The sequence below is a fragment of the Lepidochelys kempii genome, chromosome 2 (assembly GCF_965140285.1).
Source record: "Lepidochelys kempii isolate rLepKem1 chromosome 2, rLepKem1.hap1, whole genome shotgun sequence".
NCBI lineage: Eukaryota > Metazoa > Chordata > Testudines > Cheloniidae > Lepidochelys > Lepidochelys kempii.
Genome location: NC_136381.1, coordinates 168,091,086 through 168,117,427, shown reverse-complemented (window position 1 = coordinate 168,117,427; position 26,342 = coordinate 168,091,086). Strand labels below are relative to the sequence as shown.

At 40.8% G+C, this 26,342-nt stretch overlaps 1 protein-coding gene across 1 annotated transcript in view; it reads left to right on the top strand.

The window, feature by feature from the left end:
* The first annotated feature begins 4,468 nt into the window (after window positions 1–4,468).
* The window catches only part of SPMIP7 (sperm microtubule inner protein 7), a 34,484-nt gene continuing 12,610 nt past the window's right edge, over window positions 4,469–26,342 (top strand). The window contains exons 1-7 of the mRNA XM_073329649.1: window positions 4,469–4,901; window positions 10,336–10,433; window positions 11,579–11,655; window positions 15,340–15,478; window positions 17,300–17,367; window positions 18,453–18,494; window positions 19,025–19,132. Coding sequence (XP_073185750.1) covers window positions 4,469–4,901; window positions 10,336–10,433; window positions 11,579–11,655; window positions 15,340–15,478; window positions 17,300–17,367; window positions 18,453–18,494; window positions 19,025–19,132 — 965 coding nt within the window. The remainder of the gene's footprint in view (window positions 4,902–10,335; window positions 10,434–11,578; window positions 11,656–15,339; window positions 15,479–17,299; window positions 17,368–18,452; window positions 18,495–19,024; window positions 19,133–26,342) is intronic.

Sequence of the window (26,342 nt, the reverse complement as noted above, 5' to 3'; positions counted from 1 at the left end):
GAGAGGAGCAAATGGGCAGGGCCATGTCTGCTGTACTGCCCAACTAGGTTGGAGACTGTGGGGATCAGCTGACACAGTATCCCTAACCCAGGTGATGTGACAGCCAGTGGTGGATTAGAGTTAGTGGGGCCCCCTGGCCCTGTGCTCAGCTTCATTTTTGGGGCCCCTCCTTGGAACCCAGCCAAGAAAAAGAACATTCTCTCTTATCTCCCCCTGCCTGCATTTTTCATTCCTTTTTTCTTCATCCTCCTCCTATAAGTAATAGCAAGTAAATGAAAATAAAGTGAAGTACCTTGATTGTTCTTGTAGTCTAACTTGTTTTTCCACAGACCACTTGAAAATTGAAGAGGGTCTCAACAGACTACTGAATGATCTTTCCAAATATTGTAAAAAAACATTGGGGTGCGGGTCTAGCCAGGAGATAGTCCCCTCCCTCACCCTCAGGGTTGGGGCAGGAGGTTGGGGTGTGGAGCACTTACCTGGAGCAGCTCCTGTTTGGTTCGAGGGGTGCAGAAGCTCCCTTTTGGTGCTCAGGATTGGGGTGAGAATGGCGGGGTTCAGGAGTCAGGGCATGGTGGAGGCTGGGTATGTGTTGGGGGTGCAGGAGTCAAGGCAGGGGGCTGGAAGTGTGGGGGGGCAGGAGTCAGGGCTGGGGGATTGTGAGGTGGTGCAGGGGGCTAAGGGGTGTGGGGGATGCAGGAGTGAGGGTGGGGAGGTGTGGGGGGGTGCAGGAGTCAGGGTGGGCAGAGGGCTGGGGATATGGAGGTGCTCATGGCAGGGAGGTAGAGAGGGTATGCCCCAATTCCAGCCCCTTCGCCAAGGTCCTGCCCCCTTTTCTCCTCCGCGGAGCGGAGCAGCGAGCATGCTGAGGCTCTGCTCTTCCCCCTCCCTCGTGCTGGCAAACAGCTGATCGGCGGCAGGGAGGGGAGGGAACATAGCACGTTGGGGGAAGAGGCGGGGGAGGAGTTTGGCTACCAGCAGCGTCCGGCAGCACAAAGCTTCTGCCCCCACAGGGGTGGGCGGAGAAGAGCGGGCCAGGCTGGGAGGCCCTTTGGATCATGGGCGTGGTGCCATGGTAAAGCTGGTACCGCTGGGCCCTGGGAAAAAGTTGGCACCTCCCTTTGTAAATCAACAAGGAATCAAAACAAGAAAGAGCCATTCTTTGGGCATCTTAGCAAAAATGAGCAATTATTCAATTGAGCTGGTATGGGGTCAGCCTGAACAGATATGAGTGGTGCTTGTATCTAAATCCATAGGGTGTGCTTAGGAAAATGGCATCATCAGACTTAGCAGATTTATAGAGCCCTGGAAGTCTGCGGATATCTGCGGATCATTTTTGCAGATTGCGGATCAGATGTGGATACAAATTTTGTATCTGTGCGTGGCTCTACAGGTTTACTCTCTAAACTGGGGATAGTCAGAGCAATACTTTTGTCACTGAAGACCAATGATAAGTTTTAATTGCTTTTTATTCTTAGTAGAGCCAACACAACAAAGATTGAGTGAGTTGTGAATTCTGTTCCATCTTATGCATCATCAACAGATTCTCTATTAAATTCCAACTATTTGCAGCTACATAAAGCCAGTGTACATGAGAGAACATTCAGGGCCTGTTTGTTCAATCACATCTCCAAGTGTCTCCTAACAGAATAATAAACTAAAGTTTTAAGTCAGTATTTTCAAAGTTGGGTGCCTAAAGTTGGGCCCCTAAATTTGTGTTTAAGACACCCAATTAAAAATGTCTTGATTTTTGAAGGTGCTGAACACTTGCATTTAGATCAGTTGGGGGTACTAAACACCCCTGAAAGTTAGGCTGCTTTTTTTAGATTCCTTAAATATAACTTTCCAACCTAACATTAGGAAATCAACTTTGAAAACTTTGGCTTCAGCCTTTAATGGATCATTGCCATTACTCCTAAAATAAGTTACAGTAAAAACAACTGGTGAAACTCTAGAGCAGTGTTTCCCAAATTTGGGACGCCGCTTGTTCATAGAATCATAGAATATCAGGGTTGGAAGGGACCTCAGGAGGTCATCTAGTCCAACCCCCTGCTCAAAAGCAGGACCCATACCCAATTAAATCATCCCAGCCAGGGCTTTGTCAAGCCTGACCTTAAAAACTTCTAAGGAAGGAGATTCCACCACCTCCCTAGGCAACGCATTCCAGTGTTTCACCACCCTCCTAGTGAAAAAGTTTTTCCTAATATCCAACCTGAACCTCCCCCACTGCAACTTGAGACCATTACTCCTTGTCCTGTCCTCTTCCACCACTGAGAATAGTCTAGAACCATCCTCTCTGGAACTACCTCTCAGGTAGTTGAAAGCAGCTATCAAATCCCCCCTCATTCTTCTCTTCTGCAGACTAAACAATCCCAGTTCCCTCAGCCTCTCCTCATAACTCATGTGTTCCAGACCCCTAATCATTTTTGTTGCCCTTCGCTGGACTCTCTCCAATTTATCCACATCCTTCTTGTAGTGTGGGGCCCAAAACTAGACACAGTACTCCAGATGAGGCCTCACCAATGTCGAATAGAGGGGGACGATCACGTCCCTCGATCTGCTCGCTATGCCCTTACTTATACATCCCAAAATGCCATTGGCCTTCTTGGCAACAAGGGCACACTGCTGGCTCATATCCAGCTTCTCGTCCGCTGTCACCCCTAGCGGCGGCCAGTACCTCCCTCGGCCCGCGCCACTTCCCACAGCCCCCATTGGCCAGGCACAGCGAACCGCGGCCAGAGGGAGCCGTGATCGGCCGAACCTGCGGACGTGGCAGGTAAACAAACCGACCCGGCCCGCCAGACGCTTTCCCTGCACAAGCGGCGTTCCAAGTTTGGGAAACACTGCTCTAGAGAAAAGCAATATTTTATAGAGGAAATAATGTTAGTGCCAGTGATCAATAGAATTTATTTACTCCTAGTAATAATATTTTTCTTTTGTATGTTTAATAACTCATATCAGTTGTCATAAATATAAAGGGAAGGGTAAACCCCTTTGAAATGCCTCCTGGCCAGGGGAAAGCTCCTCTCACCTGTAAAGGGTTAAGAAGCTAAAGGTAACCTCGCTGGCACCTGACCAAAATGACCAATGAGGAGACAAGATACTTTCAAAAGCTGGGAGGAGGGAGAGAAACAAAGGGTCTGTGTCTGTCTGTATGCTGGTTTCTGCCAGGGATAGACCAGGAATGGAGCCTTAGAACTTTTAGTAAGTAATCTAGCTAGGTATGTGTTAGATTATGATTTCTTTAAATGGTTGAGAAAAGAATTGTGCTGAATAGAATAACTATTTCTGTCTGTGTATCTTTTTTGTAACTTAAGGTTTTGCCTAGAGGGGTTCTCTATGTTTTTGAATCTAATTACCCTGTAAGATATCTACCATCCTGATTTTACAGGGGGGATTTCTTTATTTCTATTTACTTCTATTTTTTATTAAAAGTCTTCTTGTAAAAAACTGAATGCTTTTTCATTGTTCTCAGATCCAAGGGTTTGGGTCTGTGGTCACCTATGCAAATTGGTGAGGCTTTTTATCCAACATTTCCCAGGAAAGGGGGGGTGCAAGTGTTGGGAGGATTGTTCATTGTTCTTAAGATCCAAGGGTCTGGGTCTGTAGTCACCTAGGCAAATTGGTGAGGCTTTTTACCAAACCTTGCCCAGGAAGTGGGGTGCAAGGTTTTGGGAAGTATTTTGTGGGGAAGGACGCGTCCAAACAGCTCTTCCCCAGTAACCAGTATTAGTTTGGTGGTGGTAGCGGCCAGTCCAAGGACAACGGGGGGGAATATTTTGTACCTTGGGGAAGTTTTGACCTAAGCTGGTAAAGATAAGCTTAGGAGGTTTTTCATGCAGGTCCCCACATCTGTACCCTAGAGTTCAGAGTGGGGGAGGAACCTTGACATCAGTTAAATCTGTTTTTATTCTGTTCCTATTGCTTATGTAAATGTCAATTTTGTAGTTTACTTTAAAAAGTACTGATACAAAAATACTAAATAATTCTTGGGAAAATTAAAAACATTTTATTTGTGTGTCCGTGGAATAAATAGTTGTACTCTTATTTAGAGATATCAACTGTGTTTCCTCAAGGGATCAGATTATTATGATATACACACTTACAAGTTTCATTGTGTGCTAGTGTTCCACCATTGCCAAGCAACCAAGAGACTCTTTGCTCATTTGACAGCTTCATTCTTTCTCTGACTGGATCACTCACTGCTTTTCAGGGAAGAATTCACCATTTGAACTCCTGTCTTGGCTTTTATGGTTTCTGTTCAGTAATTTTTTGGAGGAGGATCTCTAGTTTTACTGTGGTTTGTTGGACAGGATTTCAGAAAGTCCAAGAAATAGAAGAGAGCGGAGTCTTTTTAATTTACTATCAGATAAAACAATAAAAGAAAATGACCCTGGTTTCTCAGGGAACTGAAAGGCAGGTAAATGCCTTTAAAAGCTCCAGTCGGTCAGCTGAGCCACTTCACAAGATGGATCACCATCAGTATCGAAGCCTGTTAAAGAAAATGTACATGCCTTTTGTGAGAGGACCTGATGACAAACATGATTTTGCCAGTTTCCAAGAGAAAGACAGTAATTCTTTTCTTAAATTCAATCCTTACAGCCCTCCTGTGGGGCCAGATTACCCTTTATTCCCACACCGGGACAATGTGCCTTTAGCTGATCCCTGCTCAGGATTCATGAGCCCAGGAGCTGATGCTGATTTGCAGCCCTGCTGTGGCAGAACCATTGAGTCCCTGGTGGATTACAGTGATGTGAAACCTCACCAGCGGGTCCCCATCCCAGAAAAGAGTGCACAGACTTCACACACAAGGCACGTCGTCTTGTTGGAGGAGGTGAGCCAGGACAGACGGTGGAACTCCAGGGCAGTGTCAGATGCTTCTATCAGGGCAAGACTTGGAGGTAAAGCAAATTATTGTTATGTATTATTTGTTAATCACCAAAAAAGGATGGTACTGTACAAGACACAAGTAAAGACAGTCTTCTCCCCAAAGAGCTTACAAACTATGAATTTAACAAAATATGTTTGCACTGGATGCTTCCACTGAAACCAGCAACTAGAAAGAAGTAGAATAGTTGGATGATTAATTGATTTAGCTGAAAGCATCAACCAGGTGCCAAAATAGCAAATTGTAGCATACATTGACAGAGCAGAGGTCTTTGGAAATAATTGATGTTTAAAAGAATTCATATTCTGTAAACAAAGAAGTAAAATAGAATAACTAAAATGAGTCTCTACTGTAATGCGAGCTGATAGAGCAGATTATTTTGGAGAGTAAGGAAATCACCCTGTACACTTCTGTGGCATTTTAATGTTTTCTGGCTGATAGTGTTAAGTGATTCATATTTAGGACCTGTTCAACATCTATCTCCTTGGATGGGTCATTACACAAAGTAAAACTATTTCCCCATGCTTATTCCTCTCCCTGCCTCCTTCCTCAGACGTTCTTGTCAACTGCTGGAAATGGTCCACCTTGATTATCACTACAAAAGGTTTTTTCCGCCCTCCCGCACCCCCTCCCCCCCCGCGCTCTCCTGATGGTAATAGCTCACCTTACCTGATCACTCTTTTTACAGTGTACATGGTAACACCCATTGTTTCATGTTCTCTGTGTATATAAATCTCCCCACTGTATTTTCCATTGAATGCATCCGATGAAGTGAGCTGTAGCTCACGAAAGCTTATGCTCAAATAAATGTTAGTCTCTAAGGTGCCACAAATCCTCCTTTTCTTTTTGCATAAAATCTCTGAGTGCCACAAATTGTTGCAGTGTTCTTAATGTCTGGTTTGTGTCTCTTAGAACTTTTCACTTTAAACCTAAAACTTTAGGCATACTATGACCCTAAAAGAAATATAATTTTTTTAAGATAGAAATTTGAAAGAGAAACATAGCCTTTATAGGGCTGTCAGCCCTTTGTTGTTGTTCTGATTTACCACTCAGACTCAATTTTTTAAAGTTTTTACTCTTTTAATATTTCTTTTTTATATATAGTTGTAAAATAGAACTTTGCAGGGGTCAAAGACTGGTAAAATGCTGGACTGCTGCTAGTTATGGAGAAGTGAAGGAAGGTTGGAGACACAGAACTCCGTGGAGGAGTTATGATTATAGCCTCTCTAGCAGGCAGACAGCAGACTTTGCAGCTGGAGATGATTTCGAAGGGATAGAGAATAAATCTAGAACTCTCTGTGGCCAAGTCAGTCATTCAATTCTCAGTCAGAGTAGTGACCTGAAATACAGGCACAGATCATCAGGGGCTTTTCTTCAGACACCCAGTAGGGTCCAAGCTTTTTCTTGCTTGAAGTCCAGCAAATCCCATTAATATCAATGGGGCCAGGAATTCACGCTTAGAGTCTAGTTTAGGAAAAAAATCTGTATACACCGCAGAGATCCAAGAACACAGAGAACTCCAGCACCAGTTTTTAAGGGAGGCTGGACAAAGGTTTTGCAAACCTAGTTTTTATATTTAGAAGTTTACCTGTGGTGTTGGGGTGGCAGCTGGGAATATACAAATGTAGTTGGCACGTAAGAAGTGGTGAGATTATAAACTGCTATGTTTATACATAGCTGCTATGTTTCAACAGGATAGCAAAAGCAAATTCCTCACTTTAGCCTCACAGTCCAAAGACCCATCAAGCAAGCCCTGGTCAGCTCAGCATGTGATGAGTTAAGATTGGTAAATTTTACGAATTTAGGTCCAGAGACATTCCACAGCTTGGCTATTTGGAGAATGCCTGCTGAAAAAGATGACTCTTGCATTATGTCCTGGAGGTTGCCAGACATGGGTTTTTGCTGTTCTCTAGCAGTAAGACGTTCTACCGCCAAGGGATCCTCACAAAGAACACCATTTTTAATTCCTTGTGTGTTCTGGCCTGGTTTTGTATGACAGTCTGTATCCCCTATGTCCACCTGTTTTTCAAGACTGTGATACATTTTGTACAAACTATGTTTTGTAAGGTATCATCTGAAAACTCATGATATGCTGATCATCATTGTCCTGGTGGACAGTGAGAGTCTGGCTACCTGGGCACGGCAGCTCGCTCCCCACTGCAAAGTACACTTACCCAGAGAGGGGGACTCTATCACAGCCCTCTGTGATCTGTAAGCACAGCTCTGGAGTTGGCAGGGGAGGTGAGTGTAAGCCACCTTCCCAGTTTCCAGATTTCAAGGCAACTGGAGGAGTAACTTAACGTAAAGGCTACTCTTAAGTGCATGCTGTTTCTGGCCCTAGCATGCCTCCAGCAGTAGTTCGCTCATTGCTCTTAGGTTAGTAATAAGCCCATTGGGCTCGCCTGTAGTGTTCCCTTTCTCTCCATCATATGAAACTGGAATTTCAGTCTCAGTCCCCTGTAGAGCTCACTTAAGGTCCCTTCACACTGCTTAGTGTGTCCCAAGGATTTAGCCCTAAGTGTATACTTCTACTGGAGAAGCTCAGGTTCAGGAAACCTTGTTGGATCCAGTTGTAAAGTGTTATTCAGTTGCATATGCCTGAGACAGCTGTGTGGCTGGCAGGAACACCCGTCTCCATTCAACCACCAGGAATCTGGATCAGTGTTTTGGGAGGTTGGGGTAAAATACCTCCTGTTCACAGGAATCGGAAAGACAGCTGGAGGTGGTCTGGTAAGGAGCATTTGTGACCCCTTTCCCCCACTTGAATCTGAGGCACCCCTAGGAATTGGGGCGGGGGAGGGAACAACCCCCACAAGAAGATGGGAGAGAGTAAGGGAACACTAGAGGCAAGCGTTAGATCTTGTTACTGACCCCATCTGTGAGCACTGAGCACCCTATTCCTGCTGCTGTAGAGCTGACTGTGGCCCGCTACACTCCCCACCCAGTAGGCCTTTGATCTGCCACTGGGAGGGAGGGAGAGAGAGGAGTTCTTCCCACCCCTGGAAACCTCTCTCCAGGCTTATCTGGGTAGATACTCCACACTTGGGTGTGAGGTAGACTCAAAGGACCCACCGTCCCAAAGAGCAGATGGAAAGGAAGCACTAACCCCACCAGCTCTGCCTTGTGCAATGATGTAGATATCTACCCAGATGAGGTGTATACCTGCAGTTAAGAAGAAAAGGAATCGGGGACAATCAGAGGCAAAAATGTAAACAAAACCAAAAAAGCCCCAAAACATAAAATGAAAACATTTTTTTTTTTAAAAGATCAAGCCTGGCCAATCACTCACCAAATTACCATAGATTACATAGTTCACAGTCATTACCTTGTACTGCAGTATAAACAGAGTTAACCAATAATTGAAAAATGCCAGCTGGTACTAACCAAAATAAATGTTCTTAAATAATTATGAAGCATGCATTCAAATGTGTAATAGTGTTCCTGCTAATCCTGTAAGTAGCTCATCAAGAAAGTACCACATAAAAATCCAGAGTAATCCCTTGGGGATCCTGTGCTATTAGTAAAACCAATTGTATTTCGTCAAGGGATTTGATTATTATGATTTACAGTTACATATTTCATTGTGTGATTCTTTTTTATTGGTACCAAGTAACAGAGAAATTCTTTGCATCTTCAGCAGCCCCAGTCCTTCCCTGTTGCTACTCCTATCATGAAAGTCTTTACAAATTAAACTACCTTTTTTTATTTTTACGTTTCTCTGAAATCATTTTTCAGGGGCTGATCTGTAGCTTCAATTTCTTGGACAGAAATAGAGATAGGAGGAGAACAGCCATGGGGTATATTTATTTTCAGTTATATCAAGCAGTACAGTACAGTTTACACAGAGATAAAAAAATAAAACACATTGCTGCTTGATTAAATGATTTAGCTCTAGGGCTTCAATCACTTCAACAAGGCGGGATGTGAACAGCATTACCTGCTGTTAGGGTCTGATCCTGCTCCCTTTAAAATCAATACCAACAATCCCATTGACTTCAGTGGATGTCCAGTACGGTGCATCACTTTCACGAGAGGATCGCACTGTTGCCAACTCTTGTAACTTTGTGACTCTCGCAATATTAATTGTTTTTCATAAAGCCTCAGCTCCTGGTTTTATGTGATTACATAAGAACCACAACTTTCACTTAAAAAAATAACAAACAACAAGCCCAATTATTTATTTCTCGTAGTTGTGCAGAAAATCTTGAAACTGTGACTCAAAAGCACCTTAAAGAGGTTCAGGCTCAGAAAACATAAGACAAATAAAATGGACCCAAAATGTATTATACATATCATTGATCCCTGCAATGTGATGGGTGAAGGCCAACTTCAAATAGCAAATAGGATCATTAAGTTCTTGGTAAATAAAAGTGTTGTTGCCACTGAGTGGTCCAGAGAGGCCAGACCATACCATCTTCAATCCTGTGGGATAAGCAAGACCAGGAGGGACATTGGGAACTCCAGACACTTGAGCTCTGGACCAGAATTACTACAAGTATGCTGAATCTCTCCACAGAAACTAGAGAGAGAGAGAGAGAGAAAAAAAAAAAGTGAGAAGATTAATTATCCCAACAGCAAAAACCAGATGTGAAAATAGCAAAGTATAAGATACTGCAGAGATCTCTGAAAATGTGTGTTCAATTAGTAAAGCAAATTTAGAACTACCTGTGTCTTCTGTATAAAACGTGTGGCAGCACAGCTGTGATATTTACTTTATATGTACAGCATGTGGAATAATGTTCACAGGCTTTGAATCCAAATCTACATTCTTTAACCAAAGAGCTGAAGGAACAATGTTTTGGCATAACCAGTAGACAGTGCCTATATGCGTATATAAGCAGGTCTGCTTCTCTGCAGTAGAGGGCAGTAGTACACATACATACCAATTAATTACAGCATTACAGGAATAAAACTATTCATAGCAAGGCTCCCACATGAGTGTGTTGAGTTTACCTGGTCCCAACTAGTCTTGAAATTCACAACACACTGAGGCAAATGGGGATGACTTTCACTGTGCTGTAGTAATGTCCAAATGGGATGTTGCTGTGCAGCAAGCTGGAGTGTTGCAGATTCATACCCTAGCTTGCTGCACAATAGCTCACTATATAGATAACTTCCTTGTGAAGTTTTACCATAATTACTGATTTGGATATTTTTCCTGTGTACGTTAAATAAGATACATTGCATTTTGTTAAGTAGGGCCAAATCACAGCAGATGAAATGCTAATTATTGTTTCTTTCAGCTGCCTTTTACTTGAATGACTTTTGCTGAAGGTCTGTAAGTAACTCTCTCTATAGAGTCAGGAATGGGTACATATATATGGATGTACTGTATTATAATCTTTATGGTAATGTACAAACTATTTCATTTCATTTGTTTAATTTCTGTTAAAGAAATTAAGTACAGTTGTAGAATGAATAGCACAATACCAAGTCTTTTCTTTCAGGTTGGACAAGTCCAATGAAAGTTACTCCTGCTTCATCTAAACAAAGAGATTCTTTTCAAATTCATAGCTTTGCATTTCATGTGGACCCAAAACTTAAGGTAGTGTGTCTAGTACTGTTTGTTTCAATGATTATACAAGCCTGGATGACAGAACAGACTTTTAAATCATGTATCTGAAAACTTCCAGTCTTCAGAGGTACCGCAGTCAATGATCAACTTTTGCCAACATTTACCATGCAGTGGTGTAATCTAGGATTCCACATTCTTTTCCTAGTCTAATTACAGATAAATAAGCATAATATTTCAGATAACTGTATAGTACCTGTTGACATACTCCCTTTGTAATGTTGACCACTGCCCCTGATTTTTAAAAAATCTTCTTTTATCACAAACCATGAATGAATGCTTAAAAGTAAGATTAATACGGGTGAGATGATTTCATCAACTACATGCAGCCCTGATCCTTGACTGAGGTTTCTAAGTGCTGCTATAAGCTAAATAATAATAATATACAGAAGGCATATATATACCTACATGCCCACACCACACACAGAGCTGATGCAGATTTCCAGAATTTACATAATGTGATACAATTGAAATTAAAATAAGCATACCCTGTTTATATCAGTTACTTCCCCTTTAGTCTTTTGCTTCAAACAGTTAACTTCCAACAGTACAATTCTATAGTGAAAAGTCTAGTGGTCTTTCATCCTTCCACATCAAGGTCCTGATCTTATTTAAAATCAATGAGACTACTGTCATGCTTATAGTTACACAATGCCTAAGTAGTTTGCTGGATTGTGGCCCAAGAACATAATTTTTTCTGGTAACAACCAGCATACACTATAATAGGCATATGTCAAGAGCTGAGAAAGGTAAGTTTGCACTGCCATTCCCAAAGAACATTAGAAGTGGAGTCAGCTGGTACATTTCAGATGATTAAAGAGGTGAGCTGACTGAGAATCAGAAATATCAATAAAACACACAGGAAGTAGAGCCAAATAAAGAGGCATCTTGCATAGCCTTGTGTGGTGGTTGTGGGATAGTTTGTGAAGAATGTGAAACTGCCTGTTTCACATTCTGATATTAGAGGAGATTAAACATTTTACAGGAAGAGACCATAAATCCCATTCAGCTCATCTTTTTAAAAAAAAAAGTTCAGAATTTTATGAGTGTTCATGGAGTTCCCAAAACTAATTTGGGCATCCTGTCATATGCTATCTCTCATATTATGTTCTCTCTAGAAATCAAGTGATCCTCCTTCTGAAAGTTGGCGAGAAGAAAAAGCGAGGGACTATTTCTACATCTCAAGTACCCAAAAGTGAGCAACTGTTTCTATCAAGAAGAGATTTTTTGTTACTTCATGTTTATTCACCTTCTTCCTCTATTCATCTTTCAGTAGCTGTACATTTAAGAAATTCATTCAGTTGTTTCCTACAACCCTAAACTGCATATGTTTTAAGGAGTAGTTACAATACGTGCAGAAATTCAAAACTGGCAGCAGGCATGCTATATGCGGACAATGCTCTCTATTCCTTTTATATTTCAATTAGGAAAGGCTTTGAATAACTTCTGCCAGTGAATAACTTTGAATAACTGCTGCCAGTCAAGTGTCCCTATTCCTCAAACTCCAACACCTTTTATGGGGCGATTTCATTACAAATTGTGTATTACTTTAGAATTTTCCTTTCCCATGAAAATAAATGCTCATATTTATTTCTCCCATTGTCTTTGTTTGTCACAGAATTGTCGGTTTCCACCCAAATGTTCTGATTAAAATTTGGAGAGCTTTAAATAGGTCCCTATGAAATCTAGGTTAATAAGAATATGGAGGGAATCGCGGAATCAAAACAATAACATGGAATCCAGACTCTCCCCAGCACTAGGACCGCAACAGCAGATGGGCAGCAGGGCTGAGCCATGTGCAGCCACTGGAGATAAGAGACCAGTGGGGTGGGGTGTGTGCAGGGGGCTAGGAACGCAGGGGGCATGGGGTGGAGGTGCAGAGGGCATGGGGAAGGAGTGCAGGGGGCTAGGGCCACGAGGGAGTGCAGGGGCTAGGGGAGAAGGGCTCGCATCCGGGATTTAAGGGCAGCTTCTGGGATCTCCGTTCCTTGCTATGTCATTTTCATGTCAGGAGCTGGTGTGCTCCTCTGGGACACTGGCATCACATTAAGGGAGAAGCTGAAATTCCATTGGGGTGCTGTGTCAATAAAAGTATTCAGTGCCCAAGCAAGCACAAGTTCATTTGAAAGAACCTCTTCATGCTCCTTTATGTGGTATCGGTGTCCCCCTTCTCAAAGACACACAAAAGGAGAATGCATATATATGTGTTATGAAGCGACGAGTGCCTAAAGTAGCAGAGGTTGCCCTACCTTACATCTTCTTCCCTGTCAGCTCTGTAGCCACAGAGAGGAACTTTAGTAAATATTAAAACCTACTTGTCGACAAGAGGGAATCAGTTTCTGAGGAAAACACTAACAGGCTAACCATAATGTATCACAATGGAGATGTCTGCCAGATATGGCAAAAATAATGACATTGAAGTTTGTCACTTTATATTGCTACTCAGCAATAAACTATTGATTTGATAGTTTGAAATTATTTAATGAAATTTGAAATTAATTGAAGCATTCCTTCAGAATGTAGGAAGCTTGAAAGTACCGAGTTTAATTTAAAAGGCAACAATGACTGCTAAGGATGAACTATTTTATATTTAGTGCATTATTTTTTTAAATTTTAATTATTCAAATATGAATTCAGTTAAATGATACTGTAATAGGCTCTTCTGTGGACTTCTTGTGTTACTGTTCAATAATGTTAGTTTGGTCATATAACTGAGTGCTACTTTTAAAAGTGATTTAGAATGTGTTACTTTCACTGTATACTGTATATCTGCAGAATGTTTTGTTGAAATTGTAGGGGTTTCTTTTGTAAAACCACTTTTTCCTATTGCAATCCAATTCTGAACATTTTTGTGCATTTATAGGAAGGCTACTTAATTGTTGACAATGTATCAAGCAATTTTGATTAAAAAAATATAAAGAAAGAACTATATTTTTAAATGGAAACAAAACACAATCAGAAAATAATAAATCTGAAAATCTACAATAATAAATTGGATTTCATAGGGCCTTACTTAAAAGAAGCATCCATTTTGGTCATAAATTTATAGCTCATTTTAGATGTGCTGGTACTAGAGGCTTTGCTGTCCCTTTCGCTAGCAGTTACTTAATCATATTATAAACTCTTTAATGTCTTCTAACCTCGTAAATAACTGTCCTCCCTAGAGTGAGGTTATTATCATTTTTGCTGAACATAATGGGCTAATAACAGGTTGCATATGTCTTTATTCTATGCTGAAAATCTAACACAAATGTTCCACAAATCCTGGCAGCCAGAACAGAATTCCATGGTCCATGCTGATGGGATACACAGATGGGTTAGTATAATGTTGCTTGAAAAGAGCAACATGGTATCCCAACTAGGACATGCTTCTTATCCATAGTATTCTCTGAAAAATGTAGCTAATTATGATTTACACTTACATGCACATTTTAATCTGTGGATGTAAAGATGCATGACAAAGGTGGGCATAGAGTTCCTAAAAACTTACCCAAACACCTAGATCTGATTCTTTAGGAAATGTTCCAAGGCCTTCCTCTTTTAGAAAACCTTTCCATCATAAGTGATACAATTCAAACACCCAAACCTCTACTATGGCCAAACCTCTACTAATTCTCCAGCCCCTCTCCCCCCTCCTCCACCCCCCAAAAAAACAAAAACCTAACCCAAGCAGAGTTTTGACACCAAAAAGAGAGATGTGCCAGAGATTCCATGAAATCCAATAGAGATTTTTCTATTGCTTTTTTTTTACATGGAAGGTACTCATATACTATGGTGGTGGATGACTGTATAAAACCTTCAACAAAAAAACTTCAAAAACAGACTCCAATGAGAGACTGCTGAATTGGAATTAATTTGCAAACTGTATACAATTAACTTAGGCTTGAATAAAGACTGGGAGTGGATGGGTCATTACACAAAGTAAAACTATTTCCCCATGTTTATTTCTCCCCGACCCCCCACTGTTTCTCAGACGTTCTTGTCAACTGCTGGAAATGGCCCACCTTGATTATCAAAAGGTCCCCCCCCCCAGCCCAACTCTCCTGCTGGTAATAGCTCACCTTAAGTGTTCACTCTCTTTACAGTGTGTATGGTAATACCCACTGTTTCATGTTCTCTGTGTATATAAATCTCCCCACTATATTTTCCACTGAATGCATCTGATGAAGTGAGCTGTAGCTCACGAAAGCTTATGCTCAAATAAATTTGTTAGTCTCTAAGGTGCCACAAGTTGTCCTTTTCTTTTTAGTATAAAACCTTAAGATAGACAGGTACTTTTTTTTTTTTTCAGAGAGGCACTGTGGCTTAATAGATGAGATTCTGCACTGTCATCTGAGACTTGTATTTACTCCCAAACTCTGCCACTGACTTCATCTGTAATTTTCGGCCACCTCTCTAGTCCTTATTTACTCTGTTTGCAAGATAAGAAGATATGGTATTTGCCTCTTGTAAAGGAAGGGTGGGAAATGCGGAGCCTGCTAAGGGCGTTCAGTGGAAGAGAAGATCTCCTGGATCCTAACTCAGTGCTCCTTCCCATAAACTAAGGAGTATTTTGGTAAAACATGTGTGGCCACTTTAACTAGCTTTAGCGGCTCACAGTATGCTAAAAATTCCTCTTTCAGGAGGCAAGTCTTTGTCATTCATTCTCTTTCACTGAGCAGCAAGAAAAAAATCACTCTTTCTCTGCAGTTTCTGAAATATGTTCTCATGTGCAGATCCAATATAATGTTAGCAGACTATTAGGAGATTGCATTACAAAATCTAATCCTCACATGCAAAGTACATTTTAATCCCCTAGTTATACATGTCACACCATGCATCACTTCTAATGATTGTTTTAAATATGTTCCCTTTCTTCTTTTTTTTATTAATGGTCTAGAGCTTATGAAGAAGTTCCTTGGGATAAGATATTACCATCCAAAATCCCACAGCTAGAATCAACAGTAGAAGTGATGGCTGATCCCATCTCCCAGTGTTTTACACTAAAGAGATACAACCCTGCGCCAGAAATAAGCCAAGTCAGTGAACCTTTTTTTAAAATGACAGTTTATGGTTTTTGCTCATGAAATACGCACAAATTATGGCCTGTGGGTCATAACCTTTTAGAAATAGGCCCAAACCAATACCCTAAATCCAAACATTCCTGTAGTTTGGGAAAGTCAAAAACTGGATCCTGACTTGATGGCTAAAGCCTATCTTTTGTTTTGTTACTCTGTATCTGACAAAGAAAGGGGTAGTAAATGAGTCAGTTCATGAGAATTCAAGGATGTGAAACTGGAGCATTTACAAGCCACAAAAGCCATTTACTGAAAATCCAATGCCCACTGAAGTCAATCAGAACCTTTTCTTTAGAGCTGGGCAGAAATGGGCTCTTTTCCATTAAAAATGTCAGTGAAAATGGGAAAAAATTGTTTTAATTGAAATTTTCTTCAAAAAGTTTTGAAGCCAACAGAGACCAAGTTTTGAATTGGCATGAGAATGAGCTATTCTCTCACCCCTTCAGGACAAGATCGAGGCACTTTTGGGTGTACAGTGTGGGAAGTCTCCTCCCTCTGCTTTATACACAAAACCTGTAGCTTACTTACCTCCCCAGTCAAATTAATTGCATGCAAATACATCACAAAACAGAAAACAAAGTGCCATGAGGCATGCATCAGGCTGCTTAGAAAATCAGTACCAAAACTATGGGATTCATGCTCACAAATGCAAGGATGTTTCCTTTAGTTTTCAAAAGTAAAAAGCAGGGTCACTGTATTCATAGAGGAGACTCTACCACTTGACTCAGAAAGCAGCATTTCAGCTGGCTTCACAGGGACTGGCATCTTTTTTTCTCTTTTCTAAAATAGGTAATACATGCAAAGTGTCAAAGAAGAGAAAGAAAAACATCAGTGAAAAATGAGAGCAGAAATTATCCTGTAGCATGAAAAAGCATATAATGTATTTATTTCATGTAATTATTTATTTTAATTGTTAAAATAATGGGTCCTAAGGTTACTGCTATAATATCTACAAATTGCCTGAGGACAGAGGAGTTTATTTGTGATAACCTAAATCACTAAATCCTTTGAGGGAAAAGTGCATGAGAAACACAGTTCATTTTGAAATTTTCCTGTCAGGAATCAGGGCCTGCAACAGAGCTAGTCTCCCTGAAGCCTATCAGTGCAACTGGCCTGCAGCAAGCTGCCTGATTAGCCATGCAACCTAACTGGCTGCAGAGGCCAGCAGGCTGGCTCTTAGGCCAGCAGCAGCCACAGTTTGCTGTCTTCTCTGTGTTTGCTCCTGTGTTACCTTGTTCCTGCTGCTCCTGCCTTGCACCTAGCCTTGCCTCTGTCCTGCCCCTGCCTTGAACCCCTCCTGGCGTGATATCCTGCTTGGTCCAGTTCCTGACCTCCAGTTTGACCCTTGGCTCTAGCTCCTGACCATGGACTCCAGCTTGACCCCCAGCTCTGCTAGATCAGTTTCTGCCTTCCGGTTTTGATCCTTGGCTTTGGCTCCTGATGATAGACTATGGCTCTGACCCTGGCCACTAGGCTAGACTGCCCTCATCCCAGTTGGCTGACACTTCCAATATGTTAACAACTTGATTCAATTTAGTCAGCTCTCAAAAAAAAAAAGAGGATTCAAAACTTCATATCTTTTGGTCTAGACTGTACACTACCTTTTGGTTGTCTAATTAATGATATTTTGGGAACTAAAGCCCAGTTTTGCAATTGGGTCTGCGCAGGCCAGCAGATCTGATTGCAGGATCAGCACATAAAAATATATCCGGCTTACCTAATTAAGTGATATTGTGTTACACAGAGCTCATGTTTCAAGAAGCATTCTGATTGTGATTCTAGATTGTTGGGGGCCTCTGGGACAGATTTCAAACAAGATCTTTTACTTCACCACAAAAACCAATTGATTTGTAAGTTTCTTTTTTATATTTTAATTGTCTTTTAATCACCATGTTTCCTTTATGTTTATCTCCACCATGTTTATCTCTCTGTGTATGGTATAGTTCTTTTTTCAAAGATAGTTACACAGATTCCATGTTGTGTATTGTGATGTCAGCTGAGCTTGCAGTGATTGTACATTTCACCAACCTGCTGTAATCAGAGAGGTTAAAGATATTCCATTAATAATTTTATTGAAAAATATACCTGAGATATATCCTGTGGGAGGATTAGACATGAAAACGTAACTAGAGAGGTTCCCAGTAGCTAGTTCCTGTATAATTGCTGCACCTCTGACTGTTTCATGGACAGGTGCGTTTTTATTGTAAAGATTTTACAAGTAGCATATATTTACAAAATCCAAGACTTTGTCCTTTTTCGTAGTGTTAGAAATTATCAATGCATTTCAGCTGAACAGTAGGAGAAAACAGGGAAAGATCAGTAGGGGCTCAGAGGGCGAGTCAGGGACAAGTAAAGAGAGGATGGGAAGTGAGCCAGGGACAGATTAAATAGAAGACGGTAGGGTGAGGGCGGGAGGAGAAAAGACAGGTAGGCAGAGTGAGAAGGGAAGGACAGCAAAGCCCTAATGTGATGGATCAGAACAAGAGGGACAGAGTGAGAGAGAGAGAGCAAATTCAAGCCTGATGTTAAATTGATATATCTCCTATTGAAGTCCATGGGATTTGAGCTTCCCTCTGAAGAGCAGCTCAGTTATTAAAATGCTTTGTCACACAGTGACTGAAACAGCAATTACCTGTGATATGGTTTGAAACCCCAAAACTCTGCCTGCTGAATAGGGACATTCACATATATGCCAGCCCCGCAGCACAAAGATCATTCACCACTACTTGATCTCATCCCTTCACCCCCGTCATTCCAAAAGCAAAACTTGGACTTGTCTCTGCCACTCCTGTGCATCCTCAAAAATAGGTCTCTAAGTCACTTCCTCTTTATCTTTTCATGTTTGCTGCATAAAAAGTTTGCTTAACATAATAATCAGTTAAATCAGTTCCATCTTTTTTCTAATAACTAATATATCTTGCATTTTTCTTCACAGTGTAAGCCCAAGCTCTCGAACTCAACATATTCCTCTCTACACGTAAGTAAAGATTTAGCAACATTATGTATTTTTTCAGTTTTGATTTAATGCAATCAGCCCATTTGTCTCATCTTCGTAATGCAAGGTTTGCAGCTTGACTATTCTCCTCTGCTTATTCTTGGGTAACTCCACTGACTTCAGTGGAATTACTCCTCATTTACAATATTGTGAGTTAAGAATGAGGATCTATTGTGTCCTCATCTCAATGGTATCATACTTTACTATGGCACAGTATAAACGTCAAAAAAAAATAGGGATGACAGATGTTTCTCACGTTACTTCCAGCTTTCCCGAAACTGATCACTGCACATATGTGGTAGAGTTGTCATTAATTATATGCTCCTGGTTCTGTGTGTTTGTTTTTGTCTTGGGACATTACTGCACAAAGGCTAGTTCATCTCCATGTATTTTCTTGTGGACCATTTTAATAAATAACTATAGATGTGGAGCTTGAAGTATGATTCAGCTGCCTCTGCCAGCTGTCTTATGAATAATGTATATGTCTTTGCTTTTCCTTTTTATTCAAACAGTGGCTGTGCTGGTGCAGAGAATTTTGAAGACCTAGACAATGCCAGTGTAGATGTGATTACTCTTGGCAGTGTTCGAACTTCAAAACCTCGCTACACAAGAACTGCTCAGTATGTTGCCTCTATTACCTTGCTTTTACTATAACTACTGCTGGAGTTTTAGTCATCTTGAAAAGAAGAAAAGGGCCCAAGGCCCTGGTCTTGCACAAGAAAGGACATAGGATTTTCCCTATCCTGGATGGAGGGATCTGTATGAGGGTCTGTTGCACAAGTGATATTGTTGGGTTTTAGGTACCAGAGGGTTTTCACTGTGTGGCTCACTGAGCACACCAAAGGCCATTACAGTCAAAGGAAAGATAGCCATTGACTTCAATGGCCATTAGAATACAATGTAGTTAAACATGGATCAATTTGAGCCAATTTAAAAGACAATTCTGTCTGGATACAAAAAATGTAGTCACAGCAGCAGCTACAAGATGGGGGGAGATTTTGCTAATAGGATTATCTTGTACAGTGTGGCAAACTTTATCCTTCATGTTTGTGTTAGATTATATCTCCCACCTGCAGCCTAACCTATGAATGAATTCATCACAGAACCCTAGGGCTTGATTCTCCATTACTCTACTCCAATCTGGTGCTGAACAGTGCTACTCATTTTTGTAGAGGTGATGTAATGTAAAACTGGAATAACATTGGCCCTTCAGAAATTCAGAGTAAACCTTTTTCCATCTTTCAGAAACCTGATGCTTTTTCAGCTGTCTTGCTTTTTTTCTCTCTTGCCTCTTTTTATTCATTATCCAAATTAGACTTCCTGTGGTATAGTTGTTCCTGAAACTGCTTTAATAAGCACTTCAGAGAAAATGAAGTTAAGCAGAAGCTTCTGTTTTCATTAATTTACAATTCTATAGATGGGTTACTTTGGAAAAAGATAAATAAATTAGAAGCACCTCTCAACCTCATTAATTCCTGTGTTTCACCAAGTGTATATTCTGTTGGATAAGAATTATTATGGCAAATATCATACTGTATGTCTGCTTAATACTGTCACTCCTCTGCTGGCAGATATTAGGGCAATGCAGGTTGATTCCCTATGGAGGAGAAATGAGTGACATGGAATCTGGGCATTTTCTTGTAACTATTTTACTCCTTTTCATGGAACGTTTAATTGATATTTTGCTAAATGACCTTGGTTTAAATATGTAAAGAAAAATATCTTTGTGATTGGAAAACATTTGTACTAATGTAAGTTAAATATGTAAATTTATATCCATCCCTCAGTAGTGTGGTGTTATCCATGATACTAGAACATGTTTGTAATAGCTTACCCACAGTTGTCTGTCAAACTAAATCTGCTCTGATAGTGCAGACACTGGGAGGTATAGACTACTTGCGATAGTGCCTATACACCATTGTGTCTCTATAATGTGTTATTTATGGTCCAGCGGCTATGGAACAGTGTTTGGAGCCAGAAAACGTTATATATAAGGGATTATATATTCCTTCCTTTGCTGTTGATCCACTGGGGAAAAACACTTAGGACCAGATTTACAAAGGTGACTTCAATGGAAGTTAGGACCTAACCTGCTTAGATGCTTTTGAAAGCCCCACTATGCATCTATCTGTGTGTTTAGGTGCCTGAGCACCTGTGTAAATCTGGCCATTAGGGCCTCACCCACATCTACTACTGAGTCAATTGAAAGACTGCTCCTGTTAACTTCAATGAGGCTTTGGATCATGGCCTCAGACCCAGTTTTTCACAAGTAGTTTCTAAGTTTGGATGCTTCTGTTTTCAGGTTCTCAACTTTAGATATCACAGGCCTGATTTTCAGAGGGGCTAAGCATCCAGAACTCCAGTTGAAGTCAGTGGGAGATACAGACACACCGTACCCTTAAAACCAATTTCTGGGGCCAACATTTTCAAATTTTACTTTCCAAAGTTAGGGGCCCCAGTCCAAAGTCCCCTGAAGTCTTGAAGTCTTTCCATTAATTTTAATGGGCTCCAGATAAGGCCGACGCTGAGCAATTCCCACTGATTAAAATAAGAGCTAGAAATTGGCACTAGAAGTGCTCATCACTTCTGAAAAGTCACTTGTTAGGTGTCTAAATATGAATAGTTGTGCTTGATACTAAGCACCTGAGTTAAAAATTTTGTCATATGTGTATAAGGTTGGACACCTAATACCTACTGCTAACTATAATCTTCTTGACGCTGTAAACCTTTCAAGGCAAAGATTTAGTTTTTACCATACTTTCAATAAACATAACAGGGTAAAGTCCTGGGAGAAACAAGTATAAGAACTCAATAGTTTTGGAGAAGAATGTAGCAATTTATGTACGCTATCACTCTGCATACATAGGATACATGGCTATATAGCCGTATTCTTTTGTGACATGCACAGAATCACAATATTAAACAAATAAAAAGTCAAGTCACATCAGATGCATTTAATACAACGTCCTTAACAAAACCACTACAAGGAGATGTAGAATTTTCTGAGGCATACTACAAGGACGGCAATTTCTGGAATTCAGCATTCTGTTTTTCCCCGCGGGGGAGAGCGGGGGGTGAAGGGGGAAGAGTAAGGAAAAGTCCAATCCTAAATTAGTATATAACTGACTATTACTGTGTTACACTGCAATATTAATGAACAAGTCCATAGATAGAAAAAAGAAGGCATTGTTTCTAAATGATAATTAGGAGCCCTAGAAATCTGTTTGTCGTGGGGAAAAACACAGAATTTGCATTTTTACAGAGAATCTTTAGTTTTTATGTTTTGTGAAAAAATGAAAACATATTAACTAATTTTAATGAAAGTTAGGGTGACCATATTTCCCAAAGTGAAAACAGGATACTGCACAGGGTTGGCCTGAGCTGCCTGGGGCAGGGACTGACAGCCCAAGCCCCCACAAAATGTTGCTCTGTGCCCCCCAACGGCAAAACTGGGCATTTGTCCCATTTGCTTTTGCCCAGTTTTGCCAAAAAAGTCAGGACGTCTGGGACAGGGCTTAAAAAGGAGACTGTCCTGGTCCAAAACAAGAAATACTGTTATCCTGGTTGTGGCTAAGGAAACTAAAGTTCAGCGTTTCATTTTAATCATGGAAAAATGCAGATTTTAATGTTTTTTTTACCAGAGAATTTTGGCTTTTGGTCACGGAAAACTGGGATGTCTCATGATAAGATTGAGTGTTATAATGCTAAACAAGTGAGTACTAGCTTTGGCCACTAGATGTCCTCTGAGTTTATAAAAGCTGTTTATATTCTATTAAATATATGATTTCCTTTTACTTACATTATGAACTTGAAAATATTTTTTTTCTTGTTATGTCCTTCCTGAATTTTTCTTAAGCAAGCTGAGCTGGTCAGAAGCACTTACCTGGAAAGCTGGGGTAACACATAAAGGTGGTAAAACAAAAGATGAACAAACTTGTTTTTTGTGTAGTTTCTCATTGGCTAGATCTTTTCTTTCTATAGTTTTCAGTGATCTGGGGTAGTCCACATTTGTAAGGAAACCACAGGAGGTATATTTTTTTGTGGTAAAAATAAGCTCTAAAAATGTCCCCCCTCTCTTCTGCAGAAAAGGCAAATTCCCCTTGTCAGAGAGATGGGCCTGCATCACAAATTTCAGAACATATGCTAAACAAATGTCTGTAGCAGGTATGGGGATGGCTGGTTTTGTTGTGTTCTCTAGTAATCATTAGGTCCAGTCATCTCTATTAATTTAATGCAGAATGCACATTACTTTAAATAGCGCCAAGTGCTGCTACCCTTACTCACTCTGAGTAGCACCTTACTCTTCAGGTAGCCCTACTAATTTCAGTGGCACTATTTGCAGATTAAGATGCTATTCCCTGTGATTAAGGGGATCAGAATCTGACTCCTAGTATAGACACCATATCCACTAAGCCTAAATAAAAGATTCTAAATTTATAGATCTTAAGGGCAGACATGACCATTATGATCATTTAGTCCGTCCTCCTGCATAACACTGAATTTCATCCAATAGAATTTCATCCAGTCTTCATCATTCATAACTTCTGGTTGAGTTGAAGCACAAAAGAATAGAAAATGGTTATCCTGAAATACATTTTTTAAAATATATGGTCACTATGTTAACCCTATGGGTATGTCCACACTGCAATAAATCACCCATGGCTGACCCATGTCAACTGACTCAGGCTCACAGGGCTTGGTCTGCTGGGCTATAGAATTGCAGGTGGACATCCAGGTTTGGGCTGAAGCCCAGACTCAGGGACCCTCCCCTGTCACAGGGTTGCAGAGCTCAGACTCCAGACCAAGCCTGGACATCTACACTTCAGTTTTATGGTCTCACAGCCTGAGCTCCAGAAGCCCCAGTCAGCTGACATGGGCCAGCCGTGGGTGTTTTATTGCAGTGTAGACATATCCCTTGAAACTGAAGTGGTGGCACTGTCCAAATAAGCACCACGTTCCCTGCCCACATTCCCAGCATTCTCTATTTGCCATGTCCCTCTTTTCCTGCTTCTCAGAAATATAAACTGTTACTGTAGGTGAAGTGGACTTTTTGTAGCCAGAAGGACTGACAAATACATAGCTGGAAATCTCATAGGCTGCTGTAGAAAGCAAGAGTCTTGCAAATCAAACTTCCATCTGAGAATTCTGTACCCACTATTGTTAGGCCTTACCTACTATTTGGTACATACTAGTATTAAATGGTAAGCTTACTGTAATTTAAACAGATAACAGAAAAATAATTTTCTGTTTTTTTCCCACTGCATTTGACACAGTTTATATAGTAAGTCACTTTCAATGTTTTGTTAAAGATCAGGTGCAATTCCTGTGTCAAGCACTAAGGTGATGACATCACTTTCATGTAGTGCTCTGGGGCAAGTTCATGTTCTTCCCCAGGCCCTGCAAGAAAGTATTTATCAATAAGAGCAGTAACAAATCTGAAACCAGTTCTTCAGGGGCAGACAGTGGGCCAGATTGCAGAGACAAAGGGGAAGAGAGGTGGTGAGCAGGTTAGTGTATTCCTCTTGGGCCCATCCGTTCTCCCCTGTTGGGGAATAGAAAGCCATCTTTTTACTTTTAAAGGAATTAGAAAAAAACAAACTCTGGTCATTATTATTTGTACTGTGGTACTAAGGACCCCAACCAAGATTGGGGGCTTATTGTGTAAGATGCTATACATAGACATAATATAGTCCTTGCCCTGAAGAGATTACTGTGTAACCAGGAAATAGTACTATTCCAATTTACAGATGGGGAACCAAGATGCAGAGATATTAAGTGATTTGGCTGAGTTGGACAGAGAATTTGTGGCAGACCCAGTAATCAGACCCACATTTCCTGAATCCCAGTCCAGTGCCTTAATCACGAGACTGGAATTCCTCTATAATACTGTTTTAAGCGTGGTCTGTTAAAAAATTCATTGAGCGTGAAATACAAATAAAGATACAGAGATGTATTTGTTCTCATAAACCATTTTTTCCCTGTGTGAATCAGACACAAAATAACTAGTGGAACCCCACTCCCATATAAGGAACCTGTGACTTAGCCACAGATGCTAAACTTCTGAACCTATATTTATATTAATCCAAATCATATTTGTGGTCTGGCTCAGTGACCTAGCATGATCAGTCTGCGTTGCCATGAGAGAGACCTGGAAATTGATTTCTCAATGTAATCTCTTGCTCCTCGTCACCCAGTAAGAGATCCCAAATGGCAAATGCACTGCATATCACCAGGCCAGCCCTGAGTAGGCCATTGTTAAGGACATTTTGTTTGCAGTTTCACTCCCGAGCTGGCTATAAACACACTGGGTTTGATCCATCCTTCCTCTTTCACCTTTATTACATTGGAACACATGTCTGAGGACTGGAAGCACCTAGGATTTTAAGAAAGGGTGAAATACATGTCATTAGAAAAGCAAACGGGCAGACATAAAACTTTTCTGTGTGTGTGATAGTCAAGTGAGCTTCCAAAGTAAATGTTCTGGTTATTTATTGCCAGTTTTCTATATAATTTTGCCCCAAAAAAGTATGTTGGGCAACACTAACACCATGGCTGTTAGGTCTGCTCTTTGTGTGTCTTGTCCCTCCCCGTCACTTTTATCTGGCTTCCTCCTGCTCTTCGCACTTATCTCCTTACTTCCTGTTTTCATATTTGTTTTCTTTTCCTTCTCTTTATCTCTTCTCCCTGCCCGCAATTCATCAAAGCACTTACACTCCTGCATAAGTCCCATTATAGCTGATGGGACTCACACAGGTGTGTAAGTGCTTTGCTTATAGGGATGGAATTGACCACATGTTTATGTGCTTTGACGGACTGGGGCCTTTGTCATTTATTCTGGAGCTACTTTGGGGTTTGAAACAAGCTGAACTAACTAGTTTGCTTGTTTTTTTATTTGTTTGTAAAAAATGAATAATGAAGCTGTTTTTGTACATTACGTAGCTGGCCAACTGTCAGGCAGGGAGAAGTTATGAGTAATGAGATAATGAGAAAAGTGGACTGTGGTCCAGATTTTCAAAATAAATCAACAGCTACAGTTAGGGCCAGATTTCCAGAAGAGTTCAGTATGCTGGATGCTTGTTGGGTGCTGAGCTATTATGAAGAACTGGCCCAGTGTCATAATGAGATCTGTTGGCTGTTGAGTATTTTTCAAAATTTGGCTATGTCCGGGTGAACTCCTCTTGCAAACATGCATACTGTGGGATTGCTGGTGAAACTCCAATTCCTGTGCATTTTCAAAGAGTAAGGCAAGTCATGTGAGCTAGTTACACAAAGGAGGAGATTTCAAAAACATCAAAGTGATTTAGGAACCCAAGCCCCACTGAGATTCAATGGGATTTGTGCTCCTAAATTCCTTAGCTGCTTTTGAAATCCATCCTCCCAATAAATAAAAAGAAAATGATAAGAACATAAGAACGGCCTTACTGGGTCAAACCAGTGGTCCATCCAGCCCAGTATCGTGTCTTCTGACAGTGGCCAGTACCAGGTGTTTCAGAGGGAATGAACAGAACAGGGCAATTATCAAGTGATCCATCCCCGGTCGTCCTGTCCCATCCCCCTCAGTCATCTTTTTTTTCCTAAAAGGAATAGTCCCAGTCCTTTTAATCTCTCCTCACATGGAAGCTTTTCCATACCCTAATAATTTTTGTCGTCCTTCTCTGCACTTTTTCCAATTCTAGTACATCTTTTGTTAGATGAGGCAACCAGAAAGGCACATAGTATTCAAGATGTGGACTACCATGGATTTATATAGTGGCATTTGTCTATTTTCTGTCTTTTTATCTGTCCCTTTCCTAATGGTTCCTAACATTCTGTGAGCTTTTTTTGACTGGC